Consider the following 20,733-nt stretch of genomic DNA (forward strand, 5'->3'; position numbering starts at 1 on the left):
CATGGACTTCATTAATAATGAAGAAGAAACTTCTGTTTTAGCCTCAAGTACAACAGAATGAGTTGTTATTTTACATTTTAACATTAAATATTAACAGAGTAAGTCAATGGCAGTAAAACTACAATGACCAATCCTGTAGGAAAAAAACAAACACATCCATACCTTCACTACAAAATGGTCTTTTGATGCCAGAGAAATTCACCGTCTCATGCAGCGTTTTCTCCTCTTGACAGTATTCACAGTATGTAACTATGCAGTGCAGTTTCTTATAGTCATCAGAACATCCTCTGCTGCAGAACTGATACACTTTGTTCTAAATGCAAAGTTGTAAGGCATCACAAATAGAGTTAATGGATAAAATCTTAAGATCTGGAGACTGCAACTTTAAATAACAGTTTGCCATTAAGACACAAATTTAACATGCAAAGTAAACAGAAGCACAAGCACACAATTAAGGTATGACTTCTAATGCTAAAAATTAACAACTCTCACTCAAGCGGACAGTGAGTGCTACAAAGACTCATCATTTCATAGGAAATTGATAAACAGAAAATACGCCGATCAATCTTAGCATATCCTCTTCAGAATCTTCTCTCAGACCATTATTTCTCTTCTGTATGCACTATCATATCTACAGTAATACAGTAACTGAAGACAAAAGCAGATTTCAAACTTACAACTGATGAGAGGAATTACATTTTTTCTTTAAATTCCACAGATGCTTTTTTATTTGTTATTTATGAACAAGGACTTCTGCTTTTATCCATACTAAAGTTAAATGATACTCTACAGAACCAGGCAGATTTTATTAACAATTTTTTAAGCTTCGATACTTTACAAAAGGGTTATCAAGAAAAACTGTATTTGAGTTACAGGTTTAAACTTTTTAACAGTTCACCATTCTGAAAATAACAGCAAAACTTTCCTTACCTCCCACTCCAGTACTTCTGGCTTCGAACAAAAAGAACTTTTGCAATAATTACATTTCAACTGAATATCACTGGGAGAGACAAACTGACCATTTGTCGAAGACTGCACACTGAGAGTCTGAAAAATATAAACATACATATACATCACTAAAAAAGTAAGTTACTTTTAAAATGTGCTTTTCAATTAAGCCTATAGTGTACAAGAACGTGGGAGTTGATAAATAAACTCAGGAGCATTTCTGGCAAAGGCACAGCAGGTTAGTCTTTACCTTAATTCCTTTTCCCTTGTCATCTTAGGTTTCCCAATCTTGAATCTTTACCCTTGCTTCCACTGTAATTACTTTAGGTCATATTTCTTTTACCTTACCTTTCTAATGCCTGTTACTTAAGGGTAATGTATAGATGCAAAAAAAAACCAATAAAAAACCAAACAAAACAAACAAAAAACCCAACAATCCACCAGTCTCTCAAAACTGAACATCTGTTAATCATATAACACGTATTTTCAGATACATACATTTCACAGCTTGCCTTATTTTAGTCACAGAAGTTCAGAAAGACTTACAAACAATATTTTCAAATCCAAACCTCACCAAGGCAGGTTATGAACACTTTACTGAAGCATACCACTTGAAAATAAAAATACTAAAGTAAAAGGCCTTCAGTAAGAAACCCTGCATCTACTCAGATTAAGAGCAAACTAGCTAATAGTCCCAGCTGGCCTTGATCACCATGGCACGAAGATGCAATCCTTCAAGCAGCCAGCCCCTAAACGATGAAGGGTTTTCAGATTGAGAAAAAAACCTATAGATCACATGTGTAGGTATGAGAATTTAATTCTGTAACTGAGTAATTCACTTAACACATTTCTGAGGCAATCAGTAGATAGAGACCTCAATTTTACCGCATCTGTAGTCTTCCAGTAGGTCTATAGGAAGAACACTACTATATATGTACCGCTGAGGGCTAGCTACTATCAGTATCGTTTTGTGCAGATGCACTAATTCTGTACCAGGAGTTTGCAGACATTAAGTAGTCACGAACATTTCCCAAACACGGGCAGAACCTGAGAACAAAATGCCACATACTGCAGAAAAGATGTCACTTTATCCCAATGGTCCATTGTCCCGTAACAATTTTAGCAGTCTCATGCCCACATACAGTATTGTCATATCTCTCCCACTATATCCACCAAATGTCCCTGCGGTTGAAAGAGGTTTGCTAGACTTTGGCTGCTCTAAACACGTAGCTAAAGTCTTGTACTAATATGGGAGCCACAAAGGTGTTTTAAGCTCAAGGTCCAATCTGTGTATTTCTGCATTTGCAAGTTTCCTCAAAAAGCAAATACCGGGCTCAACACATGCTGCCATATGCGTTATGTAAACACAATGAAAGTCCTAGAAGTTCTGGTTGAAAACAAAAAGAAATCAGGAAGCAAGTATATCCACCACTTCCAGTTCAGGAATGAAGGGAATGTTAAAGAACTAGCAGGTGTGACAACCTGTACAGAAACACTGAAGACAGAGGGAGGAATGAAGGCGAAATATAGTAAGTGCTCATCAAATGAAAACCAATCATATTTTTCATGTCTGTGATTACCTTTAAATATGGGATCAAAACATCCTATTGTGAGGGCTAGAAGTGAAAAGTAAAATATAGGGATTTTTGTTTTCTGATATATGGCACTATTAAATTCTTTTATTTCTTTTCCCAACTGTTTGCTGTGATAGAAATTCAGGTCCTACATAGTCTATAGGGCTGGTAATTGAACAATAACAAAAGCTAGAAATGTGACAACAATGGAGTTTGAGATGGTTTAAAATTAAAAATCGTTTTAAAGAACATTTACATCTACCTGCAGATAAAAAAATCTAAGCAATAAAGCATTACTGCTTCTAAACCAAACCCAATGTTTTTTATCATAAATCCCTAAGGTCAACTAAGTATTTTCCCATAGAAATCCAGTAAAGAACTGAATTCGTATTACCGAAAGCTCTAAACCAAGCAGAAGATGGCTGTAAACCCAACAGTTAACCACAACATGATTTTGTATGCCTCCTTAAAGTTTCTATTATCCTGTTTACAATTAAGGACTGCTTCTATATAGTGTTTTAATGAGTCAAGATGACATGCACATAGCATTCTCATCATCTTGATTTACCTCTAACCTATAAGATGCTTAGAATAGAGAGTATCTTCAGAAATTATAGGGAAGCCTTATTACACACAAAGCTTCATTAAAATCTTTCACAGGTTATCCCAAACAGCAAGGTTTTATCAAAGATAAATATATATATATATACACACACCCCCCTCTCTTTTGAATATCTTAAATTCAGTCAAAAAATAGTTACCTTTAACCTGACTTTTCTTGAGCCTGCCCTGAACAAGAGCATGGGAAGCACCAAGCAAAGTCAAAAATCATTGTAAAACCCTTTCCAGCCTTCAGTGCAACCACCTCAAATTGCTCTAAGATGCCAAATTACTAAAGAACAGTAGACAGACACAGTCTAGGACTCTTCTGAGACAACCAGCGTAGTAGCAGCTGAAGCAACAGAGGGATTATCCTTGCTTACAGCAACACAAAATCAAACGGTGGCAACAATTCTGTATATAAATGTGTATGTGAAAGGGCCAGTAGGCAGCCAGGCTGTGGTCAGTTTTTTCCTAGTTGAGAAAAAAAATAACTTTGTAAGAATCAAATTGTTCTTACTGTGAAAAACAACATATGACGAATATTTTACCTATGGTCATCCATTAGGACTGTTCCACAAGAAAAATCAAGGGCACTAAATTAAGTGCGGAAGGAACCAAACACTCCCCTTATGCTCATGCACACACAGACCTCCCAGCCTCAGCATGAAAGCCTCAATTATTTTTATTACGATCAAATTTTGAAAAGTATTTCTGTGACAAGCACACCAAGCTTCCTCCATGCTTCCCGCTCCTTTTTTAATATACTGATGTGTGTGTGTGAGAAAGAGAGATGCAAGGTATATAATGAAGAACACCTACAGACATCACAGTGATGGTGAAAAAGAACACATTAGTGAATAACCAGAGTGAGTAACCTGCTAAAAAAACATTGTACTTATGATTCTTAAACATACTGGTCCTACAACTCTCCACATACCTCCATAAACTTAAAAAAAAAAAAAAAAGGAAACTTTAGCAAAAAATTTTCTGACAATTTTGCATAGACTCATGTTTTGCAAGATAGCTTGTACTTTAAGACACTTACACAGTTGCTAACTTTGGGAAGACATTTGTACCACAGCCTCCGTGTTCACAATAAATAAATTAGCAGTTTATTTTTCCTTAAGAGACAAAGTTCAGAGCAAGACCTTCAATTGACCCAGTAAAAGTACCGACAGTAAAGCTGGCTTAAAACAATCTAACTTTTGAACAGTTCTGTCCTTAACTCTCCAATAACATCCTCCAAGACAGAGCATGAAAGAAGACAAGATACAGTCACACTGTTCTACCACCAACTACCAAACAAAAATCACAAAGCCAGCTATTCTTCCTGTTTCATACAAGGATGAATGCTCTTGCAAGCTGTCTGCACAAAGAAGAATATAGATATGGACATTAAGTTACACAACAAGGAGCTCAACTCAATCTTTTGTATATTTTAATATATTAAAACAACTGTTAGCTAGAAACAAAAGGTTATTCATAAGATAAAATGACAATCAACTCCAAAGTACTGTAAAAAAGTTCAGAATTTAAATACTCCAACCCATTTGTTAACCAAAAGGACTAACATTTTTTTAGAAGAGAGACACAGACCTGAAACAGCAGTTACTCTTTCCTGAGAAGAGTAACCCCTAACAAAGAACGTCATACAGGAAACAGGCACAGTAAGATAAAGGGATGAGTATAAAGCTCAAAAATCAAAACTAGAGTCATCTGCATTAGTCAACAGTGAAAAATATGGATCACCATCAGCCTTTTTTTTCCAAAACATCATTGCACAAAGTATTACAATTGACCAATTAAACCATTTTCTCAGTTTAGGTTCAATCCCTTATGTGTCACTTAGGTACAAAAAAAGCCTCAAGGGAACGCTTACAGTCCAATGTTCACATTGTGGCATACCATCCTCTCCATGTAAATTCTAAATGAACGGAACAAAGGAGCTGTTCTCATACAATCAACTCTTTTCTAATAGTGAATATATTTTATTCTTCTAGACAGAAGAATATACGAAAACTTATCAAAATTTAGAATCCGACAGAGATGTCTGAGCAAATCAACCATAAGGAAGTGACCACCAACCCATTTTTGGTCTTTACTGAGAAACTCAGACTGTATGGCTGCTCTAATTAAACTCCACTACAACATTAAAGACATAGCTACATGCAGAACTGAAACTACAACAGAAGCACCAGCAAGGTCTCAGTAAGATCAGAAACCCACAACCAGTATCAACTGATCCAGCAGTCATATTCAATAATGTTGCTTAATGTTGACTTATCTGAAATTCCAAGGCAGGCCAGGCTGTATTTGTCATTCACTAACTTTATTTTCGCATTCAAATAGCAGAAAGGTTTTGTTCTGAGAGCACATGGGGCTGCAATCAATTGTAAGACCATGTAGAATAAATAGATGCCAAATGAGTTTGCAAGAAGTATTACATCCTAACAACCTGCACATATTTTGTGAATCAGTCCCACTGACAGACATCTACTAAGTTGTCTAGGATAGAAGCACAGAACAGGGCTACATGATGGAGGTCCTATCCAGGGTACATTAAGAAAGTAATTATGAGATTGATTTGCCTTCCAGATAACAGAAAAGTTTAATGACAAATGGGAAAACTCTGTATGGCTTTAACTGGTCAACAACACATGAGAAGGCAATTATCAACTGAACAGTGCGCATCTGGGAAAACTTGTTTTTACATACAAAAAGAGAAACATTTGCTTTAAAAATGTCCTTGTATCACTGAGAGATTAATCACTACAACACTTTTTACATACGCTTTAACCTTAAGTCACACTAAAACCACGATATCTCCAACAAGCAAAGCAGCCTCTTGCAGTGTGCCTATCATTAGGACTGCAACACTCCAGTTTCTAGACGTAATTTAAATGGTTACTTTAATCCATAAACCAATGGCTAAGCTCTAACCTTTCATTTCAGAGCCAGTCACTATCCTCCATGACACACCTTTGTTAGTATGATATTCAACATGAGAATTTTGTTACTGTATTTGCTATAAAAGAGATTAAACTTGTTGATTTTCAATGCAAAACAGCAAAGCCATCTCCACAAAGAGGCTAGAGTGGTAAAAATGAGATGAGCAGTGATATTGCTTTGCTTTTTCTTACAGTATCAAGGAGAAATGGGTTGTTATTATTCGATTTTGTAAGTTTAAGATAGCAGCTAGTGTTATCATTATAAAACAGTACTTTGATCAAAGTAATAATTATAAGCCAAAAGCATCTGCTACGTTAATTGTAACTCAAACATGTCCATACAAACAAGTTAGTTTAATTCGCAAATACTTAACACAAACACAGGTACACAAATATTTAGGGAGGAAAAGATTTAACACAACAGCTAACCTGAAATTTAGCTACACAACTGGAACTGCAAAAGTTGTACAGTTTTCCATCAGGCATTGTGGCTTGATATTGAGGTAAAGAGTTTCGTTTACAAAAGTGGCAAATAATTCCCATACCTAAAAGAAAAACGTAGTTTACAAACAAAATAAACACAAAATAGTAGCGCAGAAAAAAACCAACCACCTGGATTACAGGTCAGCTCTTCCCACCATTTCAGTGTAAAAAACTAACGTTTGTCTGTTTTACAGTCATCTCCTACAAGTCACATAAACCAAAAGAAACTGCAGAGATTTTGCTGAAGTCTTCCATTAAAGATCAGCATTAAATATGAAATTGCACCTTCTACAAAATTCACTAGAGCTTTTTCAACTTTGAGTTCGCTGAATTGAGATCTATGCCTGCTTTACATATTGAAGAACACACATTTTGACATATTTACCAGTTCCTTTCACCCAAATTAAAAATTTTACCTAGAGAATATCCATATCCACTAGAACTACCTCTATCCTTCTCCAGTCATTGCTTGAGGAGATGAAATGGGGTGGGGTTGGATCACAGACAAGAAAATATTAATTCATATGCATGAAAATTGCACTATCACTCTGTGACACAGAGCACACGATGTCTCAACATTTTTTCCCAGAAAACCTAAAGACAGTTCAAAACTGTTTCTGACAGCAAGCAAAAAAGGACAGTGGGGAAAATAACTCCTCATGGGTCCATTTACTAGTGTTGAATATGAGATGATTTTTTTTTTTAATAAGTTTAAAAACCTATAAAGTCACATCTGCATAGATTAATTCTAAGACAAAACAACCCACCCCCAGTGTTCAAACTTAAAAAAAAAAGTCTACTCTTATCAGTGATGAAAATCCATCATCCTTTTCACTTACTTTGTGAGTTTGCATATTTTGCTTTGTGTGTGTTCATGCATGCAGTTGAGCAGTATGGCTCCATATATCCATTAGGTCCTATGCACTGTGTCATGTCAAAAAACCTGCACTGAGCTCTGCACCCAGTACAAGATGTTAATTTGCCATATTTCTAAAACATAAAACAAAGCAAAACAATGCATTAGTTAAAACTATGTTTGGCTTTTAGTTTTAAATTATGGTGTAACAAACACAGAGGAAAACTTACTTATTTATTCCTGCAATTTAGTCCCTCATCAGAACCTTCCTACATTAACTAACTCATGATCATCCTCTCAAGAGCCTTCAGCACTATGGTTGGGTCTCTTACTCCTGAGGGGAAGCTGGCTAAAACTAAACTTCTGTGCAGAGACAAAAAACAAACACACACTCCACAAAGAAACCCAAACAAACAAACCAAAACAAAACCAAAAAAAATCCATCCCAAACTCCACCATCTGCAGTAAGAGTATACAGCAAATTGTGCTGAGTTGGAGAGTTTGAAACAACTCTGTTCCTCTCTCCTTGTTGATGGGATAACGGTTGTAAGAAAAGAAACAGGAGTCTGGCAAGGCAAAGATGAAGGATAAATAATGGTGCTAAACTTTGAAAAAAGTCTGCACTCTCCAAATGATAACATGCTTAATATTATCAAGTATGAGTTAGGCATAGCGATTTCTTGGTAACAGCACTGTTGAGAGAACCTCTAACTTCTCAACTCCACTAAGCAGGAGGAACACACTGCAGAGTTCCTACACTCCTCACTGGATCCAATGAAGAACAGTGACTCCATGAACCTGGTTCACAGACTCAATTTTGACATCTCTCAGCACAGCAGTCAATCAATCAACAGTCTTCTACAGAAGAGAACAAACGTTCTATAAAAAGCACAGAAAAGTCGCAGCAAGCAGAAATGCCAACGACACAGTCAACACTCCAAATCAATAGTTCTGATCTGCTACATGTATTACATACTTCAGTGTTAGGCAAGTATCTCAACCATCATAGAGCAAGTTTCAGAAAAAAAATGCCTAGACACCTTCCCTGTCCATAGAAATAGTATCATGGTTTTGAGAGTGATCACAGAGAATTCCTCCCTAGAACAGCAATGAGTCTTCTATCAGGCAGACTCTCTCCTTATTGAGTATTAGGAAATACCTTATTGATACATAGGCACTTCAGATTTCTTCCCTTGAGGAATGATTTTGGCACTACCTCTCCCTCTTTCTCTCTTTTCAACAACTGAAGGGGGAAGAAAAGGCAAAGCACGTTTCGTAGGTATTTCATTTTATTCAGAGTAACAGAAGCATCAGTGGGTATCTTTGCTCTTCCTATCTTTAACCACCTGTGTCTGCAAACTAGCTAAATCCAGTCTTACAGACAGCCACAGAAGAAATTCACAGTTTTACAACATGTATCATCTTCCCTATACTAAAAACATGTACATGAAAATGTACAAACACACATGCCTCTGTCACAAACTGGGCAGAGACCTTGTCTCTCTCTGTCATGCACCTTGCAGAGACCAGCAAAATTTGAAACTACCACATAACTTCGCAATTTCCGCATGCTGCTGTGACGAAACCTTTGCTGTGGATTTCCTCCAAAGAGGAGTATGTGTCAAGGTACCAAGCTCCTACACAGAGGAGGGTATTTCATACAACTCTAGGACCCTTCCCTTCCCATCTTACTTCACTTTCTTTTGCCTTTAAAAATGTTATCCAGCATCTAATAATCCTCCTAATTAGCCACAATATTGACAAAATTCACACTAAGTTCCAAGACCAAAATACAGCAATTACACTGTTCTATGAGCTGGAGCTATTCTGCCAATACACATTCATCTCCTCTGACAGGCTAATAGACAAAAGCAGGGCACCAAGAATACTTCGAGTTGTACTACCACTGAGAATACTGGAGGTCACAGTTTACAAAGGACTCGACTCCTTGGAACAAGCTTAATGCGCAACAACCACCAAAAAATCTGCATGCACAAATAGCCTTGGTATCTCTAGAACAAGTCAAAACATAAATCCAGAAGCACTACTGGAAATATGCTGACAAATAGCTTAATAAATAGCATTCACAAATATAATCAGAAAACAATGCACAGCTACGTGAAGCTTTCATGAGTTCTAGGTCCGAAAGAAAAATCCAACTGAGGTCATGATGACTTTAAGAGACAGTAAGATGAAAGTAGAGGTTATAATAAATGAATTTATAGTAAGCTATATTTAAAGGCATAATCGGAAAAGATTCATTGTGTCAACGAACTACATGTTTCAATAAAAACCTTATGAAATTTGAAATAGCTTTTGCTAACCAGCATCTCAAATACCTCATTATTTAACTGATGTCAAGAAAGCATCATGCACACAAAGTACAGTGCAGCAGCACGTCCATCACTTCGGAATTTCAAACATCCTTATAATACTGGAGTTGTTTGCTGCTTCCACCCTAGGTCTTTCAGACTTAAAAGCAACAGGAAGAATCTTTATTAATATCTAGTAATAATCTAGCAAACCTAGGTCTAAATTATCAAGACTACAAAGAACATGAATTTCAAAAAAAACATATCAAGGATGCAGAAGATTCTGTGGGTAGAAACAAAGCTCTCACTTTATTCTTGTCACAGCAACTAAGAGGAGTGTTTGAGCATTTCTGCATTATTAGAATTTCAAACATGTTGTTATACAAGTGAAAGAGATAGAACACCAGTGAAGAGAAAAAAAAAATTTAAAAGACCCGAAACCTCTTCAAATTTATTGCTCCCAAAACCTTGTAATCATCATCTCCTTCAAGTGGAACATTTTCCCTGCATTTTTATAACTCTTGTCAATACTCCCCAAACTTGTAAGTTTGAAAATTAAACCCATTCAAAAACCAAGGAGTACAACATTGTTATAAAAGAAGATTAAAGCATATCTGAAAGTATTCAATCAATCAGCGTTACACACGTGTTTCAAACACTATTTTTTTTTTAACAGTCTAACTCAAAGGCTTCTTCCATTGACATCATCTACAGAGAAACTTGCACCCCGTGTTTTCAGATAGCCATAACGCAAACAAAGAATTTTCTCTTGTTCTTAAGTGTCAAATTTCCAGAGGAGAGTCTCTTCTCAAGGTTCTCTTACATTTCTACTCACACATTCATCACAACCTGTTATCTTTCATCTCTAAGAACCTGCAGAATTAATTTTGTTTCGTAGAAGTAACATTTGAGAATCCTTTGCCTAGTGTTACCCTTCTAGTGGGAACAAACAAACAGAAGATTCACTACAGTGAATACACAGGATCGAAGCCCGTTCTTAGGCGGTAAGGATTTTTGGCCTGGAAACAACATAACTTAAGAGGATAATAACAGAACCAAAAATGGTATAATGTAAGGCACTGTGGATTAACTGTTCATTGTCTTTTCTAATATTAACAACTACGGGATATCACATGAATATCAACAGAAGTTTCAAAACAAACCACAGAAGGCAGCTCTTCACATAAACAGCAGGTCAGCAGAACTTCTTACCGAAGAGTGTCATGGATGGGAAAACTGCTCACACATGTTCACAAAGGGACTAGACAAGCACTTACTGAAGAGACTCCCTAAAAATAGCACACAGGAACATTGTTTAAAAGTTCAAGAGACCCCCTGAGCCGTAGAGAGTCAGAAGCTAAGAGAATGCTCAAGGGAAAATATCCCAAGTACCTGTCCTGTTCTTACTCTTCTTTGCATGCCCACTGACACTGCAGGAGTCTCTATCCCCGATCTGAACTAGAACAGCTGTTCTCATCTTCTTACAACAGAGTATTTTTCCTTTTAAATTGAGTACTTTAGCCATCCTCAAGAAGTGGAGGTTCAGAAAATAAATTAAGAAAAATGTAAACCTGTGTCAATGCTGTTGGTATTTCATGGTCAGGAGACAAAAGAAAGAACTTCACTGGTAGAGAAAAAAAAACAGAACAAAGAATAAAAAAAAAAAATCTTCATTACTGACTAAGTAAAGAGGGAATAACAATGAAAGAAAACCAAACCAAATGAAAACTTCCTGACTTTAGTTTAGACATCACTGCTTCATTCTTTGTTTCAGAAGTATCAAATCACACAATGATGTAGATTGGAGGCAACCTCCAGAGGTCAAGTGCAACCTCCTGCTCAAAGAAGATCCAGAGCTGGTTGCTCAGGATCTTGTCCAGTTAAATCTGAGCAACTCCAAGGATGAGCATTCCAAAACCCCTCTGGAGGATTTAACAGCCCCTCACAGAAAAAAAGCTTTTCCTTTTATCTAAACCAAGTTTCTCCTTGTTTTCAAATTGTGTTTCCTGCCTCTCATCTTTCCACTGTGCAATTCTTAGAAGAGTCCAACTTTGTCCTCTCTATATCCTCCCATTAGATAACTGATCCTCCTTTCGTCTTCTCAAAGCTGAACGAACTAAGGTCTCCCAAGCCTGTCCTCCTATGTCATGTGCTCCAGCCCTCTAAACATCTTGGTAGCTCTCCACTGAACTTGCATCAGTATGTCAACACCTTCTATCCTGTGGAATTCAAAACTGGACACTATGCTCTAGATGCAGTCTCAGAAGTGCAGAAGGATGGGGGGGGCAGGGCAGAGAAATCACTTCCCTTGAACCTCCTGGCTACGCTCTTGCTAACATAGCAATAGATTGCGCAGAGAGCCTGTGGAGCCTCCATCCTTGGGGATATTCAAAACTCAAATGAACACAGTCCTGGACCACCTGCTCTAGGTGACTCTGCTTGACCAGGGCGGGTGGACAAGACTCCCTCTGGAGGTCTCTTCCAACCACAAGCATTCTGTGATACAACCTAGGACGCAGTTGGCCATCTTTCTTGCAAGGGCACACTGTTAACTCCTGTTCAACTTGTCCACCAGGACACCCAAGTCTTTTTCTCCAAAGCTGTTTTCTTGGCAGTTATCTTCCATTCCAGATGAACTACTGGCTTCATCTTGCACTCTCCATGATACTTCAATGGTAGGCAAAAGTGATTATAGACAAAAACCTGCACAAACTAGTCTCAGCTTCAAGTTTCCTTTAAAGATGGAATTAGCTCAGAATCAACCCACAAGATAAAGTATCAAGCATTTTCCCTCCATGCACCATTTCTAGCAAATTAAAAGCTACAGTGTCCTATGAAAATACATGCAAGTTTAAGGATTGCAATTTTAAGGAAAATTTTAAGTAAAAAACACTGCTATCAAATTAGTAAAGAAAATTGTATCAATTAGATTATTAAGTACAAAAAAATAAGTTAATCCAGAGGCAAAATTTCTAGAGAATAATGGCCCAGTGCCCTCTGAGAGGAAGCTCAATGCAAAGTAGTCTGACTACACCTCTCCCTCACTACTCCACCTAGATTCTGCATTGAGACAACCTAATTCTAGCCAGATCTCATTGCATGTTTGACCTCTTCCGAAGAATAAAGTCTAGGGTAAATGCAGAAGCCTGAATATTCTTCTGTTCTGACTGTATTTGATGCTAAATTCACTCATTCTTTCCTGACTTGTCTGTATACCATACTATAGACTTAAGCCTAGAAATCAGATCTACTTCATGGTAGGTATCTCACGACAGATAACTGAGAAAATACTATTATAAAATACTTCGTGCAATTTGAAAATTCTTACGAGTTATTAGTTCTATGTACATTTCAAATTTTCATTCTGTCAACTAGGACAGTGTTGAACTCAAACTGGCAACTACAAAAGTGACTATCAAGATGCAAGATGAAACAGATGAATGGGATATATTCCAGAAATACAAGTATTGCTGCAACAGAAATCCAAATTCCTGAAAATAAGAGAAAATTCACTTGGGAGGTTTCTGAGGAATTTTTATTTTTGCTATTATCGGGAACACTAATTTTAGAAGGAATCTTGACCCTTCTTTACATCTTACTGAAAGGATCATGAAAGCTGAAGTCAAGAGCTCTTCTTGCATACATTATACTAAGAAAGATCAAGCCCCAAAATAAACATCAGACCAATATTGTAATTTCATAGTATTTTAGAAGTAAGCCTCACTTCTGTTTGCAAACAAAACTTTATGAATAAAGTCTGTTCTTGACCTTCCTGGCTGCAAGAGAATTTCAATAAAGCTATTAGTGCCTTGCATCTAGGCATCTATGCTACAAACTTTTATTCTTGACTGAAAAAAGCAGTATGATTTGCTTCACATGCCTTCAGTAGAGAGCAGAATGAAGAACATGCCTGCAGTGCAAGAGACCATTCTTGCTACAACTTCTCCAACACAAGGTCAGTCAATTGCCAACACCAAAACACCAGCTGACTGCTACAATGCTATGTAGCAGCCCAAAGGTTTGTTTCCAGTTGAAGGAAATACTTTGTAATTAAACTCATATGGTACGTGGTAAAACAGATCGGTACATACTTCTCAAGCCAGGAAAACTTCTCTCTGGGAGCTTTACAGAGTAACAGTTTCGGATCAGAAAGAAGATAAATACCAGGAAAGCTTCTAGAAAAGAATATTCTGAGACAGAAGCACAGTCAACCTGTGTTCACATAAAAAGGTAGAGAAAGAAGATACAAATTTCCTGTAAGGAGGAAAGCAGAGATATTCATTACATGGAATTCTATGATAACAGGGGTCCATTAGTAAGGCAGTCAAGAAAAAAGTAGCTAAACTATTTCAGATGTATTTGAAAGAAAGATGGTTTGGATGGATCCAGAAGCAACACACAGGTCTAAGAAAAGAACCAGATGTCAGCAGAATCTGTAGCAGCACAGAAAGAAGAAAGCGTATTTTTTATTCTGTCTTTTGAAACACCACACTCAAATAATCTCTCCCTCAAAAATAAAACCTGTAAACTCTTCCCTGCTTCAATAAAAGAGATTAAGATTAGTAACACCTCAAAAGCATTTGCCCAAGCCTTAAGAGCAAAAGTAATTGCTTTTGTAGCCCTTGAACACAAAGTGATTTGTGTTTATGTTCCATCAGCTGAACTCTACAAACAGCCAAATCAATAACTTCTCCAGTAACTTTTCTTTGGCATCTCCAACCGCCAGTGCTCCCTCTTTCTGCCAGTTTTGTTCCAGCTCTCAAGACACTTGCCTTCATGCCTTCGAGAACAGCAGAGCTTCTTGCCCTGCCTCAAAAGGCAAGTTACTTCTACATTATCTGAATATTTCAGCTGTTTCTGTTTTGTCTTCTCTCCCTCTTCCCCTCAATCCTGTCCAATTATTTGAGGTACAGCACTGCACAAATGTGGATATATACATCCTAACTTGAGATACCTAGTCATACCACCTCCTTGATTCCTCTTAAGAATCTCCTATGCTCCCACACAGATCGCACGTCTCAATCCTGACTGCTGCAAGTACTTTTCTTCAGAATTACAACGCTATTTTAACCTATCTCACTTTTATCTTCTAAAACATCGCCAAAATAACACCCTGAACACTTACTATGAATGACGCTCAGATGCCTAAGGAAGCTGATTATATATTTTTTATTGAAAAACAGTAAATTCTACAGCTGAAGACAGACACTTGAAGCAGAAATGGCAAAATAAATGGTTCCAGAAACAGAAGTAAGCAAAACGTAGAAGAAAAGGTAGAAGAACAACAATTTTCTAGAAGGACTTGACTTGCATCAGAGATGCAAGAAACCAGAGGCATAAATACCAAGAGTCCTCAAAACAACCTCCACGCTAATAATCAAGAAAGGGGAATTGATTATTTCTTGGTTGACAGAGATTTCTGTCGTTTAGACATGGCAGATGGGGTAAAAAGCATCCAGCTATCACCATTTGTAGAAGTGTACATAGCATCAGACATTGGTATTATCAGAGATTACTTAATACGAACAAGTATTACCTGAAGCAGACAGAAGTAGTTTACCATATGAGGAAGAGGGTCCACTATTAAACCACAGTTTGAACTGGCTGAAACTACAGAACTTCTTTAAAAGTGATCAGAAATTACAAAAAAAAAAAAAAAAAAAATTTGAAAAGTCAGTATTTCTAGAATTTCAACATGAAAGGGCTACTGAGCTCTCACAATTATTTTTGTCAACAGTATCTACTCTTGAACCAGATGGCTGGAAACAAGAGTTAAAAAAGCAGTAACAATGTCAGGAAACAGCAGATTTTGAAGTTAATTGTACTATCAAAACCAAAAGAAGAACAGATCTGTCTTAACAGCAAAGAAGCACAGAAGAACAGACACTGTGCATGGGACAAGACGAAGTTGAAAATCCTAGATGCTTCCACTGAAGTACTATGTGACAAGACATTCTAGCATAGCACTCAGCGAGACTTAAACCAGTAGGTAACAGAATATTTTGTGAGTCTAAATACAAATGCTACATAAGCAATGAATCGTAAGTTGCAGAACTGATATGCCTGGTATTGTACACAGTGAAGGCTCCTAAAGCCCTGCACACAGAAAGCAGCTGAAATGAGTTAAGAGTTTCACAAAAGCAGTTGTTCGGCAAAGAGCAGAATTCAGAAGAAAGAAGCACAACTGTCTCAGGTTGGGTTTTGTCTATTGCTTGTAAGTGAACAGCTTCAAGGGATGACATAGCTTGGTTAGTCTTCAAGTACATTCAGTGGTCAGTCTTCATCTAACAAAGGATGTCAATCAAACATACCTTTATTCAGTACTGAAGGAAAACTTTCACTAGATGAAAAGACACCACTGCAAGCACCCTCTAGAACTAGGAGAACACTCATTTGGCTTGCATCCACCTGGTACTCACTTCACTCCAGAGCTACTAAGAAGCCTATGAAGAAATAGCTAGAGCTTCTTGCCCCTTTTCCAACAGCACATGAAAACCATCACTTTTAAGCACACACCCCCCCCCCCCCCCCCCCCCAAACAAGTGAATCCCAGGTCGTATTCTAACAAGAAGAATTTTAGTTAAGGAAACAAAGCAAAAAAAAAAAAGTAGAAGGAATATTTTAAACTAGTAAAGCATTAAATGCTTTCGTGGCGGAATCAAAAGCACTGTGGACTGACAAGGCCAGTAAGCAAAGCAGTTAAAAACTGTATTTTTAAAAGTAGACAAAGACTCAGCTTTATCTTAGTTGAACAGCTGAAAATTTAAAGGTATGGTTGGTCGCACAAGCTAACTCACAGAATTCACTTGTTACTTAGAAAAAGGTTGTCAAACTTGTACCCAAATCCAGCAAACCAGGACTCAAGCAACATTGCAACTGCCTTGAAAAGGAAGTAGACTAATTTTGTAGAGACAGAAAATATGCAATAGTATCAGAAACACAGAAACAACATGTGTGCATGCTCTTGGTTAATGTGTCTTCATGGCAGGCATGTTTGGGGTCTGTTTCAATTTGTTGCATAGATACTAATTTTTAATGAATCACTAATTTTTTAATGACTATGTTCTCATTTTAATTTTATGAAATGCCTACTTGAAGAAATAAAATGTTTCAGCATTTGCACAATTACATAGACAATTTAGCCACCTCCCTGTCAGATATAATCTCATTCTCTTCTAGTGTTGTTTTTGTTTTGTTTAGCATCATTCTTAAAGTCCCTCTTGATCCTCTACATGAGAGGAGTACCAACTTCAGTGCAACAGGTAAAGAATTTACAATGTAGTAGTAGTGGCCTTCTTCAGGTTTACAAAAATCAACCACTTCCAAAAAGGACTTTGTTTTGACATATTATCTAAATTGTCACAGTGATTTCATTTTTGGAGGAAGGATCTTGTTGTTTTCTCTTTTTTTAGAAAAGCTTGCCTTGCACTCAGCTCCCTTCATGAATGGCTGTTGTGCAATCAGGAAACGTGTCACATGTTCTTGCATGTAATAACCACAGTGATCATTAGCTAGGCTATGTCTATTCAAATTTGGTTTGGTTTTGTGTTTTGGGGTTTGTGTTTTTTTTTTTTTTAATTATTACACAATTTATTAATCTATTTTTATAGCTTTTTTAATATGAAGGAAACCTAAGCTCTGTAATTACTTCCGTTTTATGTTAAGAAAAGCCACCATCTCTCAGAAAAGCAAAACACAGGATGCAATGTTCAAGATTATTTGTGTCCCAGTTTTAAAGCAGTTATGAAACTGATACGTAGAAAGCTAAGTGCATCCGTCACCTTGAAAGGCAACTTAGGCACTTCAGAAAAAAAAACTACTCCCTGTCCCAGGAATAACACTATTTCTTACTCCCACCAACAGTCTAAAGCAGAGGAAAGAAACCCTTTGTAGGCGATGGATTATTTGCACTCAGAATGTGACCATTCTGAGAGCCACAGTAGTTTTTATTACCCACAATTTTATTTTTTTCATTTCAGGAAGAAAAGATTGTCCATGATAACTTACTGAAAAAATAATTGTTCAAAACAGTAATATTTATTTTAAAAAAATAGGGATGAAGTATATAGATGGGTACAAGTAATAAGAATCAGTTTTCATTTATTACTACTACAAATGTATAGCATATTGATAGGTGTATGACATTTACAAAATAAACTGCTTAATACAAAGCTCATACCAGCAAGACCTAGTATTTTACAACTGTTTGTAAGAAAACATTTGCTAAAACTAAGTGACACACAATAATCAGTTGTACAACACAATGCTGAAATCAAATGATACATCAACTTTTCCTATATTATTGATTCCATTAAGTTTATTTCAGGATGTAATAGCGACTCTCCTATGTTCTCTCCTTCACCAGTTCTCCTTTAAGAGAAAGATCTAATCAAAAATTTCCAAGAAAACACGGTCGACTGAACAAGGCAACCTACAATTTACCAATTGTAATCCAATGAGTTGTCAGTGACATTTTCCAAAGTCTAAATTAATTTCTGAAAAACAGAATTCCATGAAAACATTCAGTTCAAAAAAACCTTAATGCAAATGGAAGTTCAAACCTAAATAAAACCTGCTAGACAACTAAATATTCTCAAATAACTGTGTCCTGAGCAACTTCGACACCTATAACATACACTAAAAAACTTCTAATTTTATAGCTTGAGTTTTTCTTAATATCAAAAATACCACAAAACCCCCAAAACTCCAGGAACATTTGAAACCTACCAGTTAAGAATTACACTTAATCACCATTCCAAACCAGATGCATACGAGCACTCGCATCAATCTTCTCAGAGCCTATTACAGTTCCCCAGTACTAAGTATTTCCACAAAAGAATTAAGAACTTGCTCGAATAAAGTCTGCTATCAGACCTGAATGCACCAAAATAATGCATCTCAATTTTAAAGATTCTCTTAAGGATCCTCACAATAACGCGCAATACCTGACACTACTTGTGAAGATTCCTGGTGCTGCAAATTGCTTCTCCTCCCCAAATCAAACCAGAACAGGCAACTCGCTACCCATATCCTTCTTATTCTCAAATACATATCTGAACACAAAATACAACAATATCTGAACAATTAGTGTACAGTCTGTAACGAAAGTTAAGTACACATTTATCGTTTGAGCCCCCAAAATTCCACGTTCATTTCATAATTCCATGTGCAGTGCATGTTATATTGCTTGTGTGGGAATGTCTCAAGTTCAAAGTTAATCTCATGCTTTTTTGTTTCTTCGAGAGACAGTATTCAACGTTTCTTCAAGTCTTTCCATGGCTTCTGGGCATGCCTATGTTTTTAGTATCTTGGAAACCTATCCTGTCCCTTTTGGTATAGCTGTGACAAAAGAATAACGCTTATGTTACGTTTTCAGTTACGGTGTTTACATACGCACGTTTCCAGATTTGCTGCTTGCACATTGCATATACACAAGAACATCCATCCCCAAAAGCATCAAAACTGAATATCCAAAGAGAAAATACAAACATATACGATGCAACCTTAAAGAACTTAAAAACATTCAGCACTGCACTCCTTTTTCTCTTGGATCATTGGTTTCTTAAAAACAGAGATGAAGAAAGAATCCAAAGCAATGTGCAGCACGGGGCCACTCACATAATTCAAGTGCAAACTTCAAAATCAGATAAAGAAATTTTTTGCTAGTAAAACAGTACTTTCATATTTCATATTGTACTTTTAACACTATCCCTGTAAACTCCGAGCAGAATGTACCAAGCAAAAAAACCTGAAAAAAAAATTTCCCCAAATTGCATATCCTCCCCCAAAATATTTAATATTTCAGATCTATCTTATTATACTATAAATACTGTATTAACATTTAAACTTTCCAGTCAGCATTAGCAATGGTTCAGAGCTAAGCTGCCTCGTATATATATATACACACACGTAAAAGATATCAGCATCAGCTTTCTTGATTTGAAATTATTTTTAACCACAACAATTATTACTATCTTAACAGTCTTAAGAATAAATAGAAAACGCACCGAGTAAAGAAAATGAAAGCACAAAACTTAACACATGGAAGGATGAAAGTAACAATAAATTTTGAAATCCTAAGCTGTACAGTGAAGATTAGACATAGCCCAGGTACACAGCCAACGTGTAATCAGTTAAGAGCATTCTCACAGCAACATCCATTCTGTATGCTCTGCACATTTTTTTTTCCATGTTTCAATTTCATACAAGTGAGCTTTTACATCTAAAAAAGAATATCACTTAAGGATCAGTAAGCCTGGTGCATCAGGCTTACTATTAATATACTTCTAAGTGATACACTCATTAGAAAGAAATTGAATTAGTAACAGAAATTTTCATTTCAACTATATTTTCATTAACAACAAATTGGTATTGCTATTCCAGTAACATCAGAAAAGTCAGTATTAAAAGGTCCAGTCTAGCTAGTGTGCCCACATTTGTATTAATATAATTTTTAGGAGTCTGTTACTTAAGACTTCTCATTAGAAGTAAAAGTATGTTATGAATAACAAGAGAAATTTAAGGAGTATTAATGTTTCTTTCATTTTAATTTATAGGTAAAGAAGTAATTACCTGCTTGTATTCACCAACGCAGTTCTGACAGCAAAATCTTTTCTGTTGACCATCAATAGTAAGAATATTGTTTCCAGCTCCTTTACTGGGCAAATACTCCCCACAATGCTCACAGCAGTTCATTATTAAACCATTTGCCATCCTGTACCTATTGAAGCAATGGTCACTGCACAGCTTATGAGTCATATTTTTAAAGCTAACTTCATGACGAATCTAAAAAATAAAAATAATAAAGTATTTTATCACCACACAAGCATAAAGGTGCCTGAAAGTACTAGACAACCCAGAAGTCTTACATTCAAGTACTATAGCTAAAACCAGATTATACTAGCTCACTATTTAAGAACAGAGATGCTTGAAACAACTATGAAATATAGAAACAGAAATTGGTGTTTCTGTTGCCTCCAAAGTTCTAGAAAAAGGTCTTGGACTCATTT

At 36.5% G+C, this 20,733-nt stretch overlaps 1 protein-coding gene across 2 annotated transcripts in view; it reads right to left on the bottom strand.

The window, feature by feature from the left end:
- ZMYM2 (zinc finger MYM-type containing 2) overlaps positions 1-20,733 on the bottom strand; it is a 94,365-nt gene that overhangs the window by 36,946 nt on the left and 36,686 nt on the right. For both annotated transcript variants that reach the window (XM_086621555.1, XM_086621565.1), the window contains 5 exons: positions 20,297-20,509; positions 7,396-7,546; positions 6,503-6,618; positions 931-1,047; positions 163-313 (listed from right to left, as the gene is read on the bottom strand). In XM_086621555.1, coding sequence (XP_086477681.1) covers positions 163-313; positions 931-1,047; positions 6,503-6,618; positions 7,396-7,546; positions 20,297-20,509 — 748 coding nt within the window. The remainder of the gene's footprint in view (positions 1-162; positions 314-930; positions 1,048-6,502; positions 6,619-7,395; positions 7,547-20,296; positions 20,510-20,733) is intronic.

This window comes from Tauraco erythrolophus, chromosome 1 (assembly GCF_009769465.1).
Source record: "Tauraco erythrolophus isolate bTauEry1 chromosome 1, bTauEry1.pri, whole genome shotgun sequence".
NCBI classification, from domain to species: Eukaryota; Metazoa; Chordata; class Aves; order Musophagiformes; family Musophagidae; genus Tauraco; species Tauraco erythrolophus.